The following is a 26210-nucleotide window of genomic DNA, read 5'->3' on the forward strand; positions in this document are numbered from 1 at the left end:
TATAAGATATATGGGGCAAATGATTCCTCAATATGATCCTAATTTTTCACTAAGGCAATAAGGGGATTTAGCCCTCTGGTTTGGCCAATCCGTGGGAGGAACTGTAAATGTATAAGTGATTTTATTTATGTTACTACACTATCGGGCCTTCAGTGGTTCCTAGTGAATACCCAGTGCCTAGAATAGTGTTAGGTTACATGGTAGGTACTGTTAGAACTTGTTGACTGAATTAGACGTGACATAAGGATTACATTCATTTTGAATGTTCCTAAGCAAATACTGTTAGTGTAATAGATACAAACTTTGGGAATGCATGACTAAAAAGCATCATCAGGCTAAGCAAAGGTGAGGGGAGCTTACTCAGGAAGTCAGGAAGGAAAGGTTGTAAGAATAGGCTAGACAATATTATGGTAGTGTTCTGATAAAGTGAATGTTAGTATTGGTGATTGAAGTGGAATAATTGTAAGTTAACTGTAAATTCTGTGATTCTGTCAGGTCCTGGGTAAAATAAAAACAGGAACCATTTAAACCCCTACCCCTATACTTACAAAGACATTTGTACCACAGCTAGTCTCAGAGGAAGCAAGTCCCTTTATCAAAGACCAACCTCTAGGTCACAGCTTTTCCTATCTCTTCTGAGGCAGTAATCTCTTCTGAGGATAGAGGAAATAAATGGCATGCTGGTTCCTTATTTACAAGTCGAAGCCTACCCAGGAGTTTTATATGTTAGAAAGACGTTATAGAGGTGACAGAAAAATGAAGGTGTGCTCCTTGGATGCATGGCAGAAAGGCTGGAGAATGGAATGCAAGAGACATCAGTAGAGCCTTTATGACGGATCAGACTGCCCAGGGCTCCATCATGGAGCTGACTGAACATGTGCTAAACGAATGAATGAAATTTATTTTTATTAATACTATACTTGGCAGTCATAGTAACTATAGTTACTATGTATCTATTTTTACTACTATAGTATTTATGTAATTTATGTAATACATAGTATTATTACTATGTATTTATTTTTATTATTATAGTATTTATTTTTATTAATACTGTACTTGGCAGTCATAGTAACTACAAAGTCTTCTTGAGGTGGAAAATGTGACCATTCTAATACAAAACTGTGTAAATGCCCTCGTATTTGTATGAATGAAATTGGGTGACCAAGTGTTGTTACTGTGTAGCTGCTGTCAGAGGTATAGCTGACCTTGCTGATACTGTAGCATGAAAGGAGTGCTTCCAAGATGATAATAATGATTTTGAAAGTCAGCTATAAAGAGAGATAGATCTTGTACTGAATCTAGAACTCAAAGGTCTAAAAAAATGTTCCCCGTACATTCCCTTAGCAGCCTCTACAAAGTGCAGATCACATCTCATTTTATTGTTTGTTCGTTTGCTTTCCTGTTCTTTCCATGAGGGTAGAAACTAGTATTGGTCCCATCCTTGTGAGCTCTGGGCTCACTAGCTCATGTCATCTCCTAAGATAGCAATGCCTGCTTCTGGGATACCTCCCGAAGGACCTTTCTGAGGCTCTTTTACAGTTTTTTCCTTAAAGTAGGAGTATACTGAGTATACTCTAAACTAATGATAAAAGTTATAATATAGTACATGATTACAGTGATTATCATCAAAGAGCCTGCCTCTAAAAGAAGACATAGCTCTCAGGCTTAGTAACTAATCTACTTAGGTGGCATTTGGGAGGCAGTGTGTGATAGGGTATTATAGGTTAAGATTGTTTGTTCTCTTGATCAGAGGATTTCTGAAACTGTCTACAGAGAAAAGTATGAGACAGATTTTTTTAAATACATCTTTTTGGTCTCACTGTGATAAGGTAGTCTGCATTATCTAGCTGAGTTAGGTGGTAAGAATGAAACAGCAGCATAGGCTTAGACTTAGGAAAATTGTAAGTAGGAGCTGTCTCTGGAAATATAGAAGGAATTCTTTCTGCTAAAGCAACTAAAATGGCTCTCTTACTATCTAAATTGTAAGTGAGGAAATGTTCACTGGCTTATAGCTGATTTTTATGATAAAATTTTCAATGGCTAATTCAGCCAGCAGGCCAAATTATTTTCTATCTTGCAGAGGCAGACTTGGAACTGTTCTACACATGGCAGGTGTCTTCTCATCCTTCATGTCTCAGCATAAATGCTACCTCACAAAGACAACTTCCTTACTCTTTGAAGTAGTCATCTCCCTTCATCCAGCTTTCCTTCCTTCCTTCCTTCCTTCCTCCTTCCTTTCCTCCTTCCTTTCTTTCTTTTTCTTTCTTTCTTTTTTCTTTCTTTCTTTTTCCTTTCGCTCTTCTTTCTCTCTTTCTCTTTTCTCTTTGTTTCTCTCTTTTCCTTCCTCCTTCCCTCCCTTCCTGCCTTCCTCCCTCCCTCCCTCCCTCCCTCCCTTCCTTCCTTCCTTCCTTCCTTTTTCTTATTTATTGTACAGATGGGGGTCTCTTTCTGTCACCCAAGCTGGTCTTAAACTCCTGGCCTCAAGCAGTCCCCCTAATTTAACCTCCCAAAGTATTGGGATTACAGACATGAGTCACTATGCCTGGCCTCCCTCTTATTTTTGATCACAGACATTTTATTCTTCTTTCTAGCTCTATCAGAATTTTAAGGATCTCTATGTTTACAGTTTCTGTTTCAAGACTATAAGCACCATGACATCAGGGATCATGTACTGTATATATATTTTATTCATGGTGTATTTAGTACCTACCTATTAACACCTAATACATGTTAGGCATTTATGAAATAATACTTTGTTAAGTATTCAATAATAACTTTTACATTCTAGAATTCTTTAGCCTTTGTATTCAAATAATTTTTGTGGGGCTAAGATCTAGAATTAATTTGTTTCATTCATCTTTTTATGCGTTCATTCAAAGAACAGCAACATTAGTATGAGAAATTCTGCTAAATATTAGGGTTAGATACAAAGTAGTATAATAATTGATTCTATTTCTTAAAGAAGCTTATGGCTTCTCACAAGTCCTATTCATATAGTTCTTTAGAAATCATGAAAGGCTTTAATGGTAGAATTTCTGATGCTTTTTATGCTTTTTCTAATACTGTTTTGATGTGTACTCCATTACTGTGACTATTCAAGTTTTATTTTTATTTAAATTACTAAAAGACTTTACTTCCTGTGTTCTGTTTATTTGATTAGATTTTTTTAATGATATGGACAAAGATGCTGGTTATGATATGTGTCATTACAACACTAATGTGATGTAACAGCAATGTCATTTTACTTGGTGTCCACATTGAATTATTAATGGATAAAACATTATCCCACAAGTTTTTAACAAATCTATGGGTTTTATTTTAAATATTCTGTGTTTGTTACCTTCAGCCTGTAGATAAAGATTTTAACCATTCTGCTGAATGGTTAATATCTTAAAGCAGCTAAAATAGAGAATTGTGGCAGTAAATACTGATATGTTTCTATTCTTTATGTTTATGCTTCTCGATATCAGTTTTTTCATTTTGAGAGAAATTCAGAAACAGTCATTTATAAATTATAAAGAAAAATAATATTCATGAATTACTTTAACAGAAATTGTACAGATTACTCTGGAGAAAATACAGAAATAATCTTAACTATAAACTGTCAGGTCATCTGAAGAATTATATTTAAAGAAAAGACCAAAACCAGAACAGAACAAAGCCCTTTGCTTCAGGGATTGAAAGAAACAGGACTATCTTCCAATTATTACTGGTATTTATTAATCGTGTTGTTTTGGATTCTGACAAAGCCATGAAAGGCTTTTATTCTTCATTTTACAGATGAGGAGATTGACATACAGAATTTAACTAGCTTGCTGATAGTAACAAAACCAGAATTAAATTCAGTCAAGTTGTATTTTTTTTCAATCATAAAAATCCATCACTAGTTTAGAGGATATACAGACATTTTCTGTTTAACCTTTAAAAAGTTTACTTACATGGAAGAGTAAGTTTGAGTTGTATGTTTCTCATTTTTTACTTCCATTTTACTTTAACATGAAGAAAGGAAATACAGCAAATATTTCCACCTTCAAGAGAACTAAAGAACAAAAATAATTTTATCTTTTTAAATAGATACAAAGTATGATAAAAAATTGTTAATTTCCAACAAAGAAAAGCCCATGACCAGATGGCTTCACAGCTGAATTCTGCCAAACATTTAAAGAACTGATACTTTTGCTTCCCAAACTCTTGCAAAAAACAGACCTAGAAGGAATGATTTCCAACACATTTTACAAGGCCAGAATCACCTTGATACCTAAGATCACAAGAAAAAAAACAAAAAACAAAAACAAACAAAAAAAAACTACAGGCAAATTTCTTAGATAAACATTGAAGAAAACATAGTCAATAACATATTAGAAACTGAATCCAGCAACACTTAAAAAAATTATACATCATGATCAAGTGGAATTTATCTCTGGCATGCAAGGCTGGTTTAACATACATCAATCAATATGATGCATCACATTAGTAGTATGATAGATAAAAGCCTCATGACTATCTTAATTGAAAATCTCTCTGACAAAGTTCAACATTATTTTTTGATAATAATTCTCAACAGTTTTGGAATAGAAGGTGTACTAGTCCATTCTCACACTGCTGTGAAAAAATACCTGAGACTGGGTCATTTATAAAGGAAAGAGGTGTGATGGACTCACAGTTCCGCAGGGCTGGGGAGCCCTCAGAAAACGTGCAATCATTGTGGAAGGGGAAGCAAACACATCCTTTTTCACATGGCAGTGGCAAGAAGTGCAGAGTGAAGGCAGGAAAAATCCCCTTATAAAACCATTAGACATTGTAAGAACTCACTAACTATCATGAGAACAGCATGGAGGTAACCACCCCCATGATTCAGTTACCTCCCACCTGTCCCTCCCATGACAGATAGGGATAATGGGAACTGCAATTCAAGATGAGATTTGGATGGGGACACAGCCCAACCATAACAGAAGGAAAATTCCTCAACCTAATAAATGTCATTGATAAAAACCCTACAACTAATATCATAATCATTGGGGAAAAACTGAATGCATTTCCGCCAAGAGCTGTAAAAAGCAATTATGCAAGAATGCCTACTTTTGCCACTTCTGTTCAACATAGTACTGGAACTATGGGCAAGAACAGTCAGATAAGAAAGAAATAAATGGTATCCAAATCAGAAAGGAAGAAATAAAATTATTTTGACATGATCTTAAATGTATAAAACCCCAAAGAAGCCACAAAACACTATCAGAACTAATAAGTGAATTTTATAAAATTGCAGGGTACAAAATCAACATACAAAAATCAGTATTATTTCAATACACAAATGAAAACCTAATTAAAAAATCAATGAAGAAAAGAATTCCATTTCCAATAGCATCAAAAATTTAAAAAATAAAATACCTAGGATAAATTTAACCAAGGAAGTGAAAGGTCCACATGCCAAAACTATAAAATATGAGTGAAAATAAATTAAAGACAATAACAATAAATGGGAAGATATCTTATGTTCTCAATCAGAATAATTACTATTGTAAAAATGTCCATACTAGACCAAAAAATATACTGATCTAACACAATCCCTATAAAAATCTCAATGGCATTCTTCATAGGAATAGAAAAAAAATCTTTCAGAGTTTGTATGGAGCCATAAAAGACCTTGAGTAGCCAAAATAAATCTGAGAAATAAGAAGTTTGAGGCATCACACTTCCTGATTTAAAATTATATTACAAATCTATGTTAATCAAAACAGTGTGGTGCTGGCAGAAAGACAAACACTTATGCCAGTGAAACATAGTAGAGAGCTTAGAAATAAATCCAAACTCATATGGTTAACTAATTTTTTTTTTGGAAACAGGGTCTCACTCTGCCACCCAAGCTGAAGTGCAGGGGTGTGATCATAGCTCACTGCTCATTTTGACCTCCTCAGCTCAGGTGATCCTCCCACCTCAGCCTCTCAAGTAGCTGGGGCTACAGGCATGTGCCACCACACCTGGCTATTTTTTTAAATATATTTTTTTGTAGAGACAGGTTTTTGTCATATTGTCCAGGCTGGTCTGAAACTCCTGGGCTCAAGTGATCCACCTACCTTGGCCTTTCAAAATGCTGGGATTGTAGGTGTGAGCCACTGTACCTGGCCATGGTCAACTGATTTTTGACAAGGGCATAAAAAGGGCACAATAAGGAAAGGATAGTTTCTGAATAAATGGTATTGGTACAAAAAATGGCACCAGTACGGTAAATAAAACCAGATTTCCACATGCAAAAGTATGAGATTGAAACTTTATGTTATACCTTACAAAAATAAAATCAACTCAAAATTGGATAAGAGACCTAAATAGAAGACCAAAAACTACAAAAGTTTCAGAAGATAACATAGGGTACAAGCTCCTGGACACTGGCCTTGGCAATAACTTTTTGGAGATCGCACCAAAAGGTAAGGCTGCAAAAGCAAAAATAAATAAATGGAACAACATCAAACTCAATAGCTTCTATACATCAAAGGAAACCACTGATAAAATGAAAAGGCAGCCTATAGATTGGGGAAAATATTTGCAACCATATATCTGATAAAGGGTTAATATCTACAATTTATAAAGAACTCATACAACTCAATAGTGGGGAAAAAATCACCTGATTAAAAAATGTGCAAAAGACCTGAATAGACATTTCTCTAAAGAAAACATGCAAATGGCCAACAGTAAATGAAAAGGTTCTCAACACCATTAATCATCAGGAAAATGTACATCAAAACTAACATTATTTCTTGATAAAAATTCTCAACAGTTTTGGAATAGAAGGTGTATTAGACCATTTTCACACTGCTATGAAAAAATACCTGAGACTGGGTCATTTATAAGGGAAATAGATGTAATGGACTCACAGTTCTGCAGGGCTGGGAAGAACTGTGAGTACCACCTCATACTCCTTAGGATGGCCATTACCAAAAAGTCAAAAGGTAACAAATGTTGACAAGGGTGTGGAGAAAAGGGAACCTGGGACAATGTTGCTGAGAATGTAGATTGGTACAGACATTATAAAAAACAGTATGGAGATTTCTAAAGAAATTAAAAATAAAACTACCATAAGACCCAGCAATCTCTCTTCTGGATACCAAAAGGAAATGAAATCTTCATCTGGTAAAGATATCTGCACTCCCATGATTGCTGCATTATTCATAATAGCTGAGATATGGAAACAACCTAAGTGTTCATTGACAGATGAATGGATAAGGAAGTTGTGGAAATACCTACAATGGAATTTTCCTGAGCCCAAAAAAGAACAAGATCCTGCCATTTGCCGTGCATAGATGACTCTGGAGGATGTTAGCTAAGTGAAATAAGCCAGAAACAGATAGGAAAAATATTGCATTATCTGCCTTAGATGTGGAATATTTTTAAAAAAATCAAAAATACAGAGAAGCCATCCAACAAAATTGTGATTACAAGGGCAATTAAATGGGGAGATGTCAGTCAGAGAAGATAAAGTAGCAGATATGTAGAATGAAACATTTAGAGATCCAGTGTACAACATAAGGACTGTAGATAATAAAATTTTATTCTATGTAGGATTCATGTTAAGTGAGTAGATTTTAGACTCTGTTACCACAGAAACGAAAAAGTGTTACTAGGTGAGATAAAGGATAAATGAATTCGTTTCACTGTAGTAACCTTTTTACTCTCTATGTGTATTTCTTAACATCACATTATATACTTTAAATAGACCCAATAAAATTTAATTTTCTTAAAAAAATGCTGTTGAAAAGTTCCATTTAGCATTTAACTCATTCAGGTTTAAATGAACAAAAAATTGTTATATACAAATCAGGAGAAACGTATAGGAATTTTAAAGGCATTAGGGAATTTAAATGTCATCTAAATAATCTTCTTCAGAGCTTAAACCATTTATACATCTAACAAATGTATCTAAAATATAGTCAAAATCTTAAAGTTTCTTGCAGTATTAAGACTGCTCTGAATATATTTTATTTATTATGCTTATTGCAAGCTTCTCACAACAGCCTAACTAACACACTTCTTAACAATTTTCTGAACACTTAGTTGTTTTATTATGACCTCATTTTCCGCAATTAGGGTAAACATCACTTCCTTTGCAATTGGCTGGTGTCTGCATACTGTACCTGCCAGCTACACTTCAAAACACATAAATGGGCATTTGGTAAAACTTCTTTCAACTTCCGCATTAGACAGAAGGCAACATTCCAGTTACATCACACTGAAAATAGCTAATCACTAGGCAGAAGAAACTTTTTTTTAAAATCACATATAACTGTGAGTTTTTAAAAAGTCCCTTTACAACAATGCAATGTTACCACAATGTGATATTTGACTATCAGCCTCTTACATTTTATTAAACTTGATTCTTGTTATTTCGTGCTTCTTGAAAGGATCAGAGTATAGTAATGAAATCCACAAAACTAAAGGGGAAAAAGGAATGGGAATAATAGAATAATTACAGCAGCCGTAATATCCACAAGCTGCATACTCAAACTACTTATTGTCATAGATTTTGGAAATAGAGACTTCAGTCATGGGTGAGAAGAATGGTATTTCACATGAGTACAAAGCTACTTATTTGTTTTTTCTCTAGATTATATAATTCTAGCCTTAACAGTTGCTTTTATTAGAAACATATAAACAGATATTAGTGATAGAACTAAAATAAAATGAGTCAAAGAGAAAGGCTGTAAAACAGATATTTTTCATTTGGTTCAGACCCAGACCCAAGTGTAAGGATAGCAAATTGCTCTTTATTAACTATATTGACATATTTATTGCAAACACTCTATTTTCCTTTAATCTTCCCCATCTTGCCTGGAGTCACAGTCATTTACCTGGACATCCAAACAAGTGGACCCTTAATCCTTTTCTTGTTCTACAGCTGATCAATCATTTAACAAAGTTCAGGAACTACAGCTAAATCCATCTCCTCCTCTCCACCGTATTACACAGCCTCAGTTCAGGTCTTCACAATCTCCTTCCTGGACCTTCAATACGCCCTCTAAACTGGTCTGTCTGCATGCTTGCCCTAATCCCCATCCTCATTCACATCGTGTGACTTGTCTAAATCTTCAGAAATCTTCTACCTAATTAAAATTTTGTATTGGCTTTCCACCTCCTCCAGAGTAAATTTCCAGGTGTTTACTTTGGGTTATGAGACTCCTAGCCCACCAGCTCTACCATATCCTCTTCCTAGAATTGCAGTCTTGTGAAAGACTTGCAATCTTTAAGAGATATTGAGACCATAAATTCTTAGAGGGCAAAGGTCATGTTTCATTTATATTTTTATCCTCTATTACAAATGAATGCTGTTTCACAATCCTACCTTTTTCCCCCCAAAATGCTATTTTCTCTGTTCTTTTCTCTCTCTCTCTTTTTTTTTTTCAACCTGGTGAACTTTTATTCCTCAAACATGTAATCATGTCACTTTCTTAAGAAAATCTCCTGACACAAGCCTGCAAAAAGTTAGTGCTCCTTCGTCTTGTACAAATTTATTTTGCCACAGTTCACACAATCTAATTAAACTACTTGTTTCCATGTCTGTCTTCCCTTTTAAAGTGTGTGCATCCCAAAGGCAAAGAGTTTATCTTAAAATTTGTATACATTTAGGGATCCAGAGCAGTTTTTAGAACATTATTTTAATGTGGTAGGTACCATGATCTCATTTAATGAAACAAGTTTACAATTAATATTAAGTAAAGCTAAAAGCATAAAGACATTTACAGAAAAATTTCACTTGCAAGATATCACAATATTGAATCCTTTTTGAGAATTCAGACAATACAGTCAATAAATAGCAACTTTCAAGTTGGAGAAAGATAAGTGGTGTAAGATATTTTTGGGTAATGGAGGTAATGCACCAATGGGGTCATGTGAGTCAATGTAAGTGAAGGATGCTCATAGGTAGTGAAATCTTACTAAGTACAATTCACAATTTGTGATTTCACTGGGAGGTGCTAGTAAATGAAAAGAGCCATGATCAGATCTTCAAAAGTAATGTTGCTACTTTTACATGATTGAAGGCCAGTAAGCCAGATAAAATACAGTGGGAAGATATCCTCACTTGAATGTCAACATCAGCAGTACTTTATCTAAAACTCATACTGTGATTGGAGTTTTGGGGGAGATACACAAATTAAAACCTACTGTTCTTTTCAAGATCTAAGTTGCTTACTGTTATTTATGAGTATAAACTATTTTCATAGAGGAACATAGTAAGTAAACATAAAGTTGAAGTATAATGGATTTTTATTGTCTCTATTTTCTTTCTATTATCACAGACCTGTTGAATTTTCAGAAGCTGAATTCTCACAAGTTGAATATCAACGAAAACAGCAATTTTGGGACTCAGTGCGGCTAGCTCTTTTCACATTGGCAATTGTAGCAATCATAGGAATTGCAATTGGTATTGTTACTCATTTTGTTATTGAGGGTAAGTATCCAGGTCACAGTTCTGTTGCCTAAGAACTTCATGACTTCGTACCTTGAAAGTGACATTTGCATGATACTATCATTTTAATTACCAGTCTTTTACTAATGTTAAATTATAGTTTGCCTCTGCATTGAGCTCTGTGTTACATATTTTCACTTAGTTAAGTTTGAAATAAGCATTGCATTGATAGACACATCTAAAAGAAACATATAAAAAAGAGAAAGAAGAATGTAAAGATCACCTTTAGCATGTGCTAAGTTTAGTATACTTTTCTCAATCAGTATATTAATGAGTTGCCTCAAGAAAAGTTCATGATATGAGAAAAGTTACCTGAAAAATACCTTTAAAGGGCTAAACATCAAGCATATTTTTGAAGGAAAAAAAAAACAGATTTTTTATGACTGTGGGAAGAAGGAAAAGCTAAGAATTAATTCCTAATTATATATGCAAAAATGGAGAGTTAGTATCATAGTTGAGCCAAATGACAACCAAGATTCATTTACTTCATCTTTGGTTTCTGTATTTTTTTTTTTAAATTGAGACAGTCTTGTGCTATCACCCAGGCTGGAGTGCAGTGGCATGATCTGGGCTCATTGCAACCTCCTCCACTTCCCAGGTTCAAGAGATTCTTGTGCCTCAGCCTCCTGGGTAGCTGGGATTACAGGCGCCTGCCACGAAGCTCAGTTAATTTTTGTGTTTTTAGTAGGGATGGGGTTTCAACATGTTGGCCAGGCTGGTCTCAAACTTGCGACCTCGGGTGATCTGCTATACCCAGCCTCCCAAAGTGCTGGGATTACAGGCGTGAGCCACGGCATCTGGCCAATTTCTGCGTTTTTAATCACAGGTGATTGAGACTTAAAATTTTAGGCACTCATATCAGTCACAACAGTAAAACCACACTTGGAAGTTCCAAAGAAGAAATGAAATACTGTCCAACATGCCCAGTTTACCTTCCTACCCTGATTATTGGGGGATTGATAATATCCATTCCTTAGACTCATAAAATGAAAGCATAAGCCAAGCTACTCTCTACAATGTTATCTTTTTGTTAATATTTTCTTTGGGTTAGAAAGTAATGAAATAGTTTTGTTTTTAAAATGCCCTTCACTCCCAATGCTTAAAAAAGAAAAAAAAAATTAAGAGATAGTAAAAATAATGACAAAAAAAGCGTTTTAGCCATTAAAAAACATTTTAGAGGTCATCATAGGCTGAATCATGCTCCATTCCCACCCAAAGATGTCCATGTCCTAATTGTCAGAATCTGTGAATGTTATCTAATGTAGCAAAAAGGCCTTTCCAGATGTCATTAAACTAATAATTTTGAGATGGGACATTATCCTGGATTTTTTGGATAGGTCCTAAGTATAACTAAAGGGTCCTCTTAAGGGGGAGGAAAGAGGGTCAAAGGAGGAAGAAGGCAATATAACAACAAAAGCAATAGGAGAAGGTGGGATAATGTAAAATGGAACCATCAGCAGGAATGAGGATAGTCTCTAGAAAAAGGCAAGAAATAGATGCTCCCATTACAGCTTCTAGAAGGAACCAGCTCTGCCACCTTTTTCATTTTAGCTTTGCAAAACTCACATATGATATATGACCTCCAGAACTGTAAGAGAATAAATTTGTCTTATTTTAAGTCACCAAACCAACAGTAATTTGTTATAGCAGCAGTAGACAAGTAATATAGAGGTTAACAGCCAAGGATTTGAGTGTTGACTACAGATAATTGAACAGTTGCCTGACTGCAAATGGACATTTAGGAAAAGAGGGGAGAAGGTAACCCATGACAAAAGTTAAACAAGTAGAATGGGATAAAATAGAGATATATAAGATGAACCCATTTTTAAAAGGAACATACCTATTTCTATAGCAGAAGGAAGTCATTGAGGGAAATTACATGCTAGTAACTAGGGTATTAACAGAAGACAAATTATTTCTAAAATATTGCTTTTATGGATTGTAAATGAATAGATCTGAAAGACAGTGGAGTAAAAATTATCAATAATTGTGAAATAATCACAATAGAAATAAGGATTTTAGCAGACATAATGGTAAAAGTCACATCACCAGGATGGACGTGTATTTGATGGGATTATTTTTATCCTAAAGATCTCAGTAATCATGAATGATCAACTTTCAGTATAATTCTGACAATCATCCACTGTCTTTAAAATTTGGCAATTTTTAAATAAGAATTAATTAAAGCCGTGACTTTTGAATATGATTGATTTATCAGTGTCCTTCAGCCAGAGATCACAGGAATACATCTTCAGATGTATAGAAGGGAAAAAGAACATATGCCCTGGAGAACCACAGGCCGCCTAGTAAAAGATTGTTCAAAAAATGCACTGTAAGATTTTGGCTTGTCTTAGGTGATTCGGGGGAGCGTTGAAGGAACTGGATCTTTTCTCTGGATTGGACTTTTCTTTTGATTGCTGTCAGAAACCTGAAGTAATGCTGTGTTTTAACAAAATCCAGAAACCAAATGATCTAAAACTGTTTTTTAAGTTTGGTTTCTTGAAAACCTAAAGAGTAAAGTGTGCATTGAGTTAGAATCACTTGTCTTCCTGTTCTATAGGACTGGATCCACTTCCAGGAACACAGGGATTTTATTTTATCATGAAATGTTATTCTCCCATGAAATCCCAAGAGCCAAGCATACCTTGATTTTAATCTCATAAATTAGTTAGGTGATCTTTAGCAAACTACTTTTCTACCTCATTAAGCTTCAGTACCCTTATGTAAAGGGTATACTATTATTTTTACTAAAGAAAATTGTTGCGATGATTAAATTAGATTTGTGTTTTTGCATAGTGCATGGTATATAGTAATATTTCATGAATATTTGCCATTATTGAATTGGATTTCTACAATGGCTTCCTAATTGATCTTTTATAAAAACTTATTTCTTCACTGGTGAAATGAGCTGAGCATATAATAAAGATTCAATAAATGGCAAATATCATGTTCTCTGCATTTAATGACAATTCAATAAAGAATAGGTATTATTTATTAATACAAAGGTTCAACATTAACATAATTGCTATAGTGTAGTGACTAATATACTTATGCTTTATTTATAACTTACATTTTTAGAGCTTTTAAAAGTATTTAAAGTATATATTAGCATCACTTTTACTTCTACATGATTCCAGAATATGATTTTGCCCAACAGGGAAAGTCTTAAGGACAATATAGGGTTATGTATATGATAATGAATAAAATAGCTCTGTCACTCTGGGATTAACCTTAATCTTTTTTTTTTTTGTAATAGAACTTTAATTATGAAACCTCGTCAAGATATGCCTTTGGAAGTAGCTTGAATTCATTAAATTTAATAAGATAATATATGTGAGAGCTGATTAGACAGAGTTTAGTGTATGTTAGGAACTTGGTAAATGTTGATTAATTCATCTACTCATCCATCAGTAAGAATAAAGAAATAAAAGTTGTCAGCAAAACAACAAAATAGATTGTAAACTGTTGTGGTAAAATGTCACCCTGATTCATATTTCTCAACACCTCATTTTGAATGAATAAATTGTATTTTTTTTAAAGAAGTAAGAGAATGCTTAGAATCGATTTAGTAAGTGGAGCAAAAAACTTACAAAATTATGGTGATAAGCTGTCTCAGCCAAGTAAAAGTTATTTTAACAGAATAAATAAAAACAAAAATTATAATATCAATTAATTCTAGATATTAAGGCTATAGATTTTTATCCTCTTGTATATATTTTTCTGGTCATTCCAGATTTTCTGATATAGCATTTATGATCTAAAAACTATTTTTAAATGAATGTTTAAGTTTTTCAAATATTTTGAGAAAAATTTAAATGAAAATTTAAATGTTTTAAGCATTTGAAAAGCGTCTTAAAATGAATGTTTAAAATGGGGTAAGAGATTGGAAATTTGGCTGGGTGTGGTGGCTTACACCTTTAATCCCAGCACTTTGGGAGGCCGAGGCCAGTGGATCACCTGAGGTCAGGAATTCAACACCAGCCTGACCAACATGGTGAAACCCTTGTCTCTACTAAAAATACAAAAATTAGCGGGGCATGGTGGCTTGCCCCTGTAATCCCAGCTACTCAGGAAGCTGAGGGAAGAGAATCACTTGAACCCAGGAGGTAGAGGTTGCAGTGAGCTGGAATCGTGCCACTGCACTCCAGCCTGGGCAACAGAGTGAGACTCCATCTCAAAAAAAAAAAAAAAAAAAAAGAAAAAGATTAGAGATATAAAATGAGTTATAGTTACAGGATTTAAAGACTGAAAATTTAATTGGGTATTGGAAACGAGGGTGAAACCAAGCCTTGGGTGACCATGTGGATGATAGAGCTGTTCACAAACAGAGAAAATATAGGAAGTGGGGCAGGTTTAAATAAAAAAAGGAGTAAATGATTATTTCACTTTGGAAATATATCAGAGGTACTTATTTAATGTGCAACAAATAGTCTCCTGAAGTCAGTTGATATAGAATTGAAACTCATGACAAAGATTTGGTCTGAAGATAAAGAATTTAGAAGTTATCAATAAATAGTTAGTGTCTAAGGCCATCCCAGTTAAGAATATGAAAAAGTAGTATGACCGGGTCAAAGGTAGAACCTTTGGATGCCAAAGAGAAGGGTGGAAATAAAGAGCTCACCAAGATAACTGAGAAGTGTGGCCAGGGAGAAAGGAAGAAAACTGGAAGATGGCTTCATAAAACCAAGGATAGATTTTCAGGAAACGCAATGATGTCAAGGGGTAAAACAAAGAAAACCCTAAAAGATAATACAACTGTTGTCCTTGACAAAGACAGTTTTAGTGGTGTGTTAGGAAGATTACAGAGAATTAGGGAGTGAATGGAGAAAAAAGAAGGTGAAAGCAGTAAATACAGACTTTTACTAAAGTAAGCTTAGCAGTAGCATAAAAAAAATTGGCAGCTTGTTCAGTGTATCTTCATGATATAGTTTATGTCTGATACCCCTGTTAGCAATTCTTTGAGGAAATTGATGACATTTACATGACTTTCAGCAATTGCTTTCAATATTATCTTTCTACTGTATGTTGCATGTCCAATTTTATGAACATTTTGATATACATAAATATCTATAAATGGAGTATTCTGTATTAGTACTTTGGGATCAGAATATTTTATTTTGACTGGCGGCAGTGATGAAATTACAAAATGTTTGAAAAATTTCTGCAGTAATTTTTATACTAAATAGAAATAAACTGCATTATAGTAGCTTATTTAGCAGATGTGGGCAAGATGTAGGGGACAAAGCAACTTAATACCTTTAACCATGAGACTTTTGCTTCTTTTACCTTTCAGATGATAAGTCTTTTTATTACCTTGCCTCTTTTAAAGTCACAAATATCAAATACCAAGAAAATTATGGCCTGAAATCTTCAAGACAGTTTATAGAAAGGAGTCATCAGATTGAAAGAATGGTAAACTCATAGAAATGTTAAATGTTTATTAATGTGTCTTTTGCATCATTTTGAATATGGGTGTTATATAGGAACTTAGTCCCAATCTCTTGTTTTGTAAAATGGAGATGACATAGTATGTAAGACATATAGTTGTGAAGATTAAATAACTTAATATGTATAAAATACTCAGAATATTGTGTGCACCATCAAATGTATGTAGTAGATTAGAGTATGTAACTAATTAGCTCCTGAGGGTTGGCTGAAACAGATGTTTCCCTATTTTTAACTCTTGATTTTATCTTTCTCAATTCATTTTCTTTAATCTTTTTTAACATAAATATATAGAGTTGCCACAATCAACTTACCAATTTGTTTATTTTGAAAGTACTTAAAAGATTATATAAAAGGACATGGTATGTCAATAATTCTTGATATTAATCTTCAATTTTGTTATGCCTCATATATTTTGTTTTTTTGATAGCTTATGTATTTATCAAGTTCTTTTTAATTTTTAAGGATATTGGGTGTGACATTCTCATTAATGGTCATAGCAGAAAGTTGAAGAGAATGGTCTTCCATTTTTTGTCCCATGAAAGGCATGGTTATGGAGATCACAGATTTGTTTAGCAAAATTCAATATATTACCTTAGATTGTAGTTTTTTAATCTTATAAGAGTTATTCTAGAAGCAAGAATTAATGGCCAAATAGGAAGGGCACTATGTTAATATGATTCTTTGTGATTAGCTTTAGACAGTAATACCCTTTAATAAAAGATGAGAACTTTAGCATTCCCATTCTTCTCTCACTATACTATCTTTTCTCTGTATAAATAAAATAAATTTATTCACAATGTGAGAAAATATTTACATTTTATTTTGTTATTTATGTAAGTTTATTCCAAATGTTGAAAAGCAATAAGAGCTTTTCCATTTCCATAGCTATTTAAATAGTGTTTTTGTTTTTTACAATTATTACCACTGTTCTTATGCCATTCAAATAATGCTTCCGGCATTAAAATATATTTTCTTTCTCTTTCGTGTGTGTGTAAGCCCTCTACCATTTTACTGTATTATCAGACATTTCCAAGATCTTGATATTTCTTTAAATCTCCTTTTCTAAAATCTTATGTTTCCTGCTCAATTTCAACTAGTTGCTCTGTAGGTCCACTTTACAAAGGTAAACTTAGCCAGGACAGGACTGCACACTTTTGTGAGTTCCATTGTTTCTTGCATCCCATGTTTTCCCTGATGTAGTGAGATATGTCCTCGAGTGCCTTCCCTAAGAAAAAGTTCATAGGATGTAAAACTTATGAATTATTTCATCCTGAAAAAAATCCTGTATTCTATATTCCGCTCAGTTGAAAGCTTGGAGGTAGAACTTTAAATCGAAAATTATTTCCCTTAAAGTTCATGTAATGTGATGCCTTTGCCTTTTTTCCTTTTTGCTTAGGATTGCTTTGATGATTTGGGCTCTTTTTTGGTTCTGTATAAATTTAAGAATACTTTTTTTTTTCTAATTCTGTAAAAGATGGTCTTGGTACTTTGATAGGAATAGTGTTAAATCTGTAAATTACTTTGAGCAGTATGGCCATTTTAATGGTATTGATTCTTCCAATCCATAATTATGTCTATGAGACAACATTTGTTTTGTCTCTAATTTCTTTCAGCAGTGTTTGGTAGTTCTCCTTGTAAATATCATTTACCTTTTTGATTAGATGTATTCCTAGATATTTTTTTTGTGTGTGACTGTTGTAGCTGGGATTGCATTCTTGATTTTTCTGTCAGCTTGAACATTATTAGTGTTTAAAAAGGCTACTAATTGTTTTATGCTGATTTTCTGTATCCTGAAACTTTAATGAAGTTAATCAATTCTGGGAGCTTTTTTTGTGAAGTCTTTGTTTTCTAGATATAGAATTATATAGTTTGTGAAGAGAGGTTGTTGGACTACTTCTTTTCTATTTGGATGCCTTTTACTTTTTTCTCTTGCCTGATTACTCTGCATAGGACTTCTATTACTTTGTTGAATAGGGGTAGAGAGAGTGGGCATCCTTGTTTTGTTCCAGTTCTCAAGGGGAATGGTTCCAGCTTTTGCCCATGCAGTATGATATTGGCTGTGGATTTGTCATAGATGGTTCTTACTATTTTGACATATGTTCCTTCAATGCCTAGTTTGTTGATGGTTTTTATCATGAAGAGATGTTGGATTTTATCAAAAGCTTTTTTTGTATCTATTGGAATGATCATTTTGTTTTTAATTCTGTTCATATGGTGAATCACATTTATTGATTTGTGTATGTTGAACCACTTGTGTCCCAGGAATAAAGCCTACCTGATTGTGGCAAATTAACTTTTGTTGCAGCTGGATTTGGTTTGCTGGTATTTTGTTGAGGATTTTTGCATCCATGTTTATCAAGGGTATTGGCTTGATGTTTTCTTTTTACATGTCTTTGTCAAATTTTGGTATCAGGAGGGTGCTAGCTTTGTAGAATGAGTTATGAGGACTCCTTTCTTGCTGATTTTTTTTTGGGAATAGTTTTACTAGGATTGGTACCCATTATTCTGTGTCTGGTAGAATTTGGCTGTGAATTCATCTGGTCCAGGGATTTTGTTAGTTTGTAGATTTTTTATTATTAATTAAATTTTGGAACTTGCTATTGATGTGTGCAAGTTTTCTATTTCTACTTGGTTCAATCATGGAGGTTATATGTTACCAGCAATTTATCTATTTTCTCTAGACTTTCTAATTTTCATGAATAAGAGTGTTCATAATAGTATATCTTTTCTATTTCTATAGGATTGGTTGTAATGTCAACTTTGTCATTTCTGATTGTACTCATATGGATTGTCTCTCTTTTTTTCTAATTTAGATAGCTGTCTATCAGCTTTGTTTATTCTTTCAATAAATCAAAAATTTGGTTTTGTTGATCTTTTACATGGAATTTTGTGCATCAATTTAGTTTCGTTCTGCTCTGATGTTAATCGTCTTTTCTTTTGCTAGCTTCAGGGTTAGTTTGTTGTTTTTCTAGTTGCTCTATGTGCATTGTTAGACCGTTAATTTTAAATCTTTCTGACTTATCGATATATGTGTTTAGTGCTATAGACATTCCTCTTAACACTGCTTTAGCTGCATCCCAAAGATGCTGGTGTCTTGTGCCTTTACTTTCCCTAATTTCAAAGAAATGTTTGATTTTTGCCTTAAATTTGTTGTTTACCCAAAGGTGATTCAGGAGTAAGTTGCTTAATTTCTATGTAGTTGTGTGGTTTTGAGATATCTCCTCGGTAATGATTTCTATTCTTATTGCACTGTGGCATAAAGTGTGCTTGCTATGATTTTTAAAAAATGTATTGAGGCTTGCTTAATGGCCAATATTTGATTCATCTTAGAGTATGTTCCACGTGCAGATGAGAAGAGTATACATTCTGTGGTGGTTGGGTGTAGTATTCTGTAGATGTCTGTTAGATCCAATTGGTCAAGTGTCAAATTTATGTTCACAATTTCTTTGTTAGTTTTCTGTCTCAATGATCTTTGTAATCCTGTCAGTAGAACTGATGATGTCTCCCACCATTATTGTGTGGCTGTCCAAGTCTTTGTAGGTCTAGAATAACTTTTTTTGTGTAAATCTGGGTGCTTCAATGTTGGGTGTATATATATTTTGGATGGCTGAGTCTTCTTGTTGAATTGATGCTTTTATCATTATGTAATAGACTTGTTTTCCCTTCTTTACCGTTGTTGGTTTAAAGTCTGTTTTATCTGATAAAAGAATAGTGACCCGGTCTTCCTTTTGTTTTCTGTTTGCATGACATCTTTCTCCATCCCTTTTCTTTGAGCCTGTGGGTGTCATCACATGTGAAATGGGTCTTTTGAAGGTAGCAGATTAATTTTGTCTTTTTATCCACTTGCCACTATATGCCTTTTAAGTGGAACATTTAGACTATTGACATTTAACTTACTATTGATATGTGAGATTTTGTTCCTGTCATGTTGTTAGATGATTGAATAGTTGCTTTATGGTATCTGTGGGCTATGTACTTAAATGTGTTTTTGTGGTAGCTGGTATTGTTCCTTCATTTTGATGTTTAGCATTCTCTTAAGGACCTCTTGAAAGGCTGATAAAGATAATGAATTATCTTAGCTTTTTCTTATCTGAAATGATTGTATTTCTCCTTTACTTATGAAGCTTAGTTTGATGGGGAATGAAGTTCTTGCTTGGAATTTCTTTTCCTTAAGGATGCTGAAAATTGGCCACCAGTCTCTTCTAGTTTATAAGGTTTCTGCTGAGATGTCCTGATGGGGTTCCATTTGTAAGTGACCTGACCTGTCTCTGTAGCTACCTTTAATATTTTTTTCTTTTGCAGTGAACTTGGTGAGTCTGATGACTATGTGTCTTGAGGATAGTTGTCTTAATAGTGTCTCTTGTACGGGTTCTTTGAATTTTTGAATTTGTATGTGAGCTTCTTTAGTGAGATTGGGAATATTTTTGTGGATTCTATGCTTAAATATGTTTTTCAAGTTGTTTTCTCTCTCTTCTTGTCTATCTGGAATGCCAGTGGGTCACAGGTTTGGTCTCTTTACATAATTTCATGTTTTGTAGAGGTTTTGTTCTATTTTAAAAACGATTCTTTCTTTATTTTTGTCTAAAGTTGATTCAGAAAACTGGCCTTTGAGCTCTGAGATTCTTTCCTCAGCTTGGTCTATTCTGTTGTTAATGCTTCCTACAATATTATAAAATTCCTGCAGTAAATTTTTTAATTTTAGAAATTTAGTTTGGTCCTTTCTTCAAGTGGCTATGTCATCTTTCACCTCTTGGATCATATTACTGGAGTCTTTGAATTGGATTTCAACTTTCTCCTGAATCTCAATAAGCATCCTTGCTATCCAGATTCTAAATTCTGTATCTGTGGTTTTAGTCATTTCAATCTGGTTAAGAAACATGGCTGGGGAGATAGGGTGATTGTTTGCATGCAGGCAAGAAGACAGTCTGACTTTTTGAATTGCTAGAGTTTTTGCACCTATTCTTTTTCATCTGAGAGGTCTCATGTTCCTTTATCTTTTTGAATTTGGTGTCATTTGAATGGGCCTTTATTTTTCTTGAGATTTTGGCTGCTGTATAAGTTGAGTATAGCCTGTTGTCTTCATTTCTGGGTGCTTTCAGAAGGCCAAGATTCTGTACTGAGTCTTTATTTGTGGCTAGATTCTTTCATGGGTTTCATAGGCATGTGTTCTGGAATAAGTTTGTTGGTGTTATAATTCAGACTGTGATCCAGTAGATGATGCTTAAGAGTAATGGCTGGCAGATAGGCTCTTAGCTGACCTGCTCTTGTGTATTTCAGTGAGTTTGCAACAGTGCTCTGTGGCTGTGGGGTTGAAGAGAGATGACCCTTTCACCAGGCCCATGCCTGTTCCTTAGGGGGCCCCCTCCAATCACTGGCATCATGCCCACTTTCCTCTAACCAAGGGGTGCCCTGGCAGGCTGTGTTTCTGCCTCCACTAGTGGCAGTCCAAGCTGAAGATTAGGTTGCCAAGAGACCTGCAATGTTGTGGAAGCTCGCTGGTCCTCTCTGCTTGGTGAGTGAGAGCAGGTTGAGAGGTATGTCTGAAGGTGGTCTGTTGATGCCTTGACCTACTGGTCAAGGGTGAGGGATCTCTGGGCAGGGTGGTGTTGTCATGGATATGCAGCTGATGTGGTGCTTGTGGCTGAGGGATTTTTTTGCCCAGCAGACAGCTGTGGGGACTGCCGAGCTAGTTCTCCTTCAACCAAGTCTCCTTCCTTTGGCTGCCAGAGTATCTGGCCCAACGAGCTGGTTTTGTCCCAAGCCTCCGGACCCAGATCACTGGGTTGTTAGATGTCCAGGGCTGTGGCGCTTCTTCGGGCGAAGGCTGTGGCTGTCAGACAGAACACACTCTTTCTGGATTATGCCTGTAAAGGGAGGCACACCAGCATCTGCACCAGCCCATGAATCTGTGTCTCACTCTTCTCAGTGTTCTGAGAGTAGGGGCTCTTCCCCTGCTCAAGCACCAGTCACAGATCTCAGTGTGGCACTCCTGAACTATGTGCTCTAATGGGAGGGGGTTGAGATTGAGCCTGCAGCTTTGTCTTCTGGTCCCTTGGGGTTGGAGACTAACTCTGCTAGGGGAGTGATATGCTCCCAGGCCACCAGTAAAGCACTTGTACTGGGCAGTGGAGGCTATGCTGTGTGCACGCTCTTGTAGAAGCAGCCAGGCAGGGTCCTTGGGAGGGGCTGGTGGACAGCAGATTGTGCAGAAGAGACACACCCCTGTCTCATGAGAAAGGCAGCCCTGCTCTCTCCTGGCCCTGCAGTCAGCAGAGATTAGGGAGATGGAGAGCCTCTGGCCATGTTTTACTGTAGCTGCCCCACATGCAAAACCCTCTGGGCTCCATGCAGGCAGGAGCTGTCTCTGCCTACTCTCTAGGCAGATCCCCCTGCCAATTCAAGTACCTATGAGGGTCATGGGATCTCTTAAATGTATGATCTCAGAGATCCCCAGCAAGAGTACATTGCCCCACAGTCCCTTCATTCACCCCTTTCCCAGGAGCTATTCAGGGAGAGGAGCTAGTCCTAACATCCAGCAAGACCACATAGGGTTGCCACCTCCTCCTCTTCAGCCTTTGTGTCTGCATTGCTTCTCTATCAACTCTGAATGCTTTCTCTCCCAGAGGTCTGTTTGATGTATGTTGGCTTACCCAATATTTTGGTCTTTCTCAGTGCGAGAGTTCCTTCCTGGCTGTATCTAGGCAGCCCTCTTGCCGCCCCCCAACAAGTTCTAAGTTATTTTTTATTGGTGGCAAAGAGAAGAGGTAAGTGAAACATTATATCCACTTTTAATGGTTTATTAACACTTTAAATCATGGCTCTTCAGCAAAAATTTTTAAACGCTGTCTGTCTCTACCATCTTTCTATGCCCCAAAGCTATATGACAGCCATACGTGTGGCAGAGTTTGCATGAAACTGTTTTGTTTAAAAACTGGATTTATATTTTGACAGTTCTCTATCGTTATTTCCAAAGTTAAAAAAATGACTAGTCTGGTAATTCAAACAAGATTCTAATTGTTTACATACTGAGAATTGCTAGTGTGATTAAATTAATATTAATTACTTAAAATTAGTGAGCCAAGTATCACTACTTAACTAAATGGAATGCAGGAATGATTTACGGAGTACATATCCTAGGACAAGCAATCATTCTAACAGCCTGGTCTCCATTTCCCCTTGGGAGCATTCAGTAATTAAGATACTACTGCTAGGATTCCATACCTCAAAGCTAATGCTGTAAAAATTATTTGTTTAGATAAAAAATAAGTATAAATACGAGTTCTGGAATTTTTCCATATATTCTATGATACATTGACTTCACTTTGGAACTGATTGCTCAGGACAGTACAAAAAGATAATACTATAAATGACATGACAGTTATTCTAGTTGGATAGGAAAGATATTTCCAAAATAAAGACTGGAAAATTCTCTTGACTCCCATCCACTATGCAGAATTTTCAGTATCAAAAGGCTACAGATGTCGACTCCATAACTTTAATCTCATTCTAATCTTCATCTCTAGGATTTCTTTAAGAAATCTTAGAAATTTTATAATGACTCTCTTTAAGATCCATTCTTTGTTCCCCTCTATTTCAATAGATTAACATTTGCAATACACAAACTTCTTTAGAGACACAAAATATTACCTTTAAAAACACCTTTTCATTTAAGTTTATTGAATCTTTTCTTGGCTATAAGCTAAAAATCTTATCTAAAAATTGGGGATGTCTGATGACAGAACTTCCAAAAAATGGAGACATTGAAATAGTTTTATAGCTGAGCATTTTCTAGCACCAATTAATTTATTTTTGTATAGTTTACATTCCAAAACACACAACCTATGACTGGGGAATCTTGAATAAGTAATTTATTAATCAAGATCTTTCAGGAAAAATTCTTAAGGAAATGAAGACAGCGGGAAAGGACAAAAGAAGAAGCTAGATTAAAATGTAGTTTCAAAATTGTAACCTGAGCATGATTTCTCTGGGAGATCTGGAGCCTAGATTAGTCACGGAGGTAATTCTTCCCAGAAGTTAGAGGGTTGGGTTGTTTGTCTTATACCAGTAGATCTGCCCAGAGCATAGCCTACCAGACATTACTAAACAAGGTGCTCAGGTCAGACAAGGGCAATCCTCTGGAGAAGTACAGGCATGAAGTGTTATCAGTCAACTCTCAATGCTGGGGAATGGGTACGCCTCCCCATGTGCAATTTGGGTAAAGAACAAATATCTGCTACAATTCTGTTCTCACAACTCATTATCATTTAAATAAATTCAGCCCCTTAAATCAATTTCAAAAGAAAGAAGGAAAACTGTATTTGCTTGGCAAGTGACTGCAAACAATAGCTCCCCACTGGCCTGCCTCCAGATAACACAACTCATGATCCTGGCTTTTCTTCTTTCCCTTCTGTGGCTCTGTGATTTCATCCATTCCCATAATAGGAGTTCAGAAGAAGATTTGAGTTATCAGGAAGATTTCCTGAAGAGGAAAGAGGAAAAGAATCAGCTTTCTTTGTGTTTTTGCTGTCTGCTGGCACATATTCCCTTGACTTTAGCAGGAAATTTGCATAACTTACCTGATTGTTTTCATGGGTGGACCTCAAAAGGGATTCCCTACCTGGCATGCAGTAAGCACTGATCCTCCCTGACTTAATCTGCATTTAGTTCACAAAGAAAAGATGCGTGCTTAAACTTGCCAAAAACAGTACCTGGATGGACATGAAGCTAATTAGTCAGAGCCGTATGTATTGTTTCAAATATGTTATTTTGTTTTTTAATCCTGGAGTTCAAAACAAATACTACAATTGGTATCTGATTTTAAGGTGAAGATTTTTCCCTTACTTTACCATGAGCTTAGACACTATTTTGTTTCAAATAGAATAATCTGTAGTAAAATGATCTCTTCTTAGGTTTGAACTGTGAAAAAGGAAAGGATACAATTAGTTTTTGTAGTTTGGATTAAGCACCATATTACTGAGTTCCCAACAGAAAAATGTAAATATGAGTTAAACTTCCCAGAAAATAGTTATAACAACAATTAGGTATCTGGGGAAGAAAATTTTCCCTACCCCTTTTAAACTTAGAAGCAAGAAACCACCTCTGAAGAGATCTCTTAGGAGATTTATATTCAGGGAATAAAAGATGCCTTTGAAGCCTTCTTTAAGGGTTTCTTTCACCAGGATCTTCCTACCTGTCTATCCTTCACCAACTTTAACATCTGTCTTCAAATATGTAATTAATTCAAGGTTGTCAAAGTCAATTAATGAACTTAACACAAGATCTAAAGACTGCTTCCCTGGGTTCATATTACAGAACCACCACTTCCTCTACCGCCTTAGATAAGATTATATATCCTGAGCCTCAGTTTCCTCATCCATTAAATGGAGCTGATGAGACTGATAAGTTTCCTCCCACGTCATGTGAGGTTTAAACAAAATGGCTGCCATATGGCATGGAATTAATACTTGCAAGCTTTTAGTAATGGTCACACCAGTATTGTGCTATACCAGAATATGCCATTTTTTAAATAGAGGTTGACACATTGGGGGACCACGGTTTGTTAATATCACATTTTAGTTTGAATTAAATCTTGATATTTTCTTATACTCTAATATAATAAGACTCCTGATCCTTCCCCAAAGTGTCATATGTATACAGTTCAGAATTTCACTGAACATTTATCTAAAGTGCTAGAGACATAAAAATTACATTTTCTCCCTGTTCCTTGAGAGATGGAAATAAAATGAGCTCAGAGAAGCTTAGTGAAATCATAAGGGTCATGACTCAGAACGGACCCAAACCTGTGGAATGACCCAAACATCTGAGGTCACCACTGGGGTCTCCTGGCTCCCACCTTGCTGCAGATAACCACAGATTTCTACTTACATTTGACAACATGATTTGCAGATTAAAACAGTGTGTTGCCATCTTCTTCCCTCTACCATATTGTTGATTCTTAATTCATTAATTCATTTATTCATTCACTCATTTATCTATCAATGCCTGTGTGTTTACCATGGGCCAGATAATGTGTGGAGCATTGGAGATACAAACATAAATCAGACACACTTCCTGCCTTCACACAGTTCGTAGTCTAGAATGGAAGAGACAATACTGTAAACCAGTATGGTAATTGCTAGTAATATAATAGAATTATATTCAAGATGACAAAGTGGCCCAAATAAAGAAGTGTTCAACTTTGAGGTGGGCAAGTTAGGGCTAACTTAGTTGTCACTGGAGTTTCTCAAGTAAGGTAAAGTTGTAACGGAAGAAATTTGCCAGGGGAACAAAAAAGTTGTAGGAAGAG

At 35.2% G+C, this 26210-nt stretch overlaps 1 protein-coding gene across 1 annotated transcript in view; it reads left to right on the plus strand.

The window, feature by feature from the left end:
- Positions 1-26210, plus strand: part of TMPRSS11F (transmembrane serine protease 11F) — a 69818-nt gene that overhangs the window by 19740 nt on the left and 23868 nt on the right. Inside the window, exons 2-3 of the mRNA XM_017516553.2 lie at positions 10287-10438; positions 15750-15868. Coding sequence (XP_017372042.1) covers positions 10287-10438; positions 15750-15868 — 271 coding nt within the window. The remainder of the gene's footprint in view (positions 1-10286; positions 10439-15749; positions 15869-26210) is intronic.

Source organism: Cebus imitator, unplaced genomic scaffold (genome assembly GCF_001604975.1).
Source record: "Cebus imitator isolate Cc_AM_T3 unplaced genomic scaffold, Cebus_imitator-1.0 Scaffold594, whole genome shotgun sequence".
NCBI lineage: Eukaryota > Metazoa > Chordata > Mammalia > Primates > Cebidae > Cebus > Cebus imitator.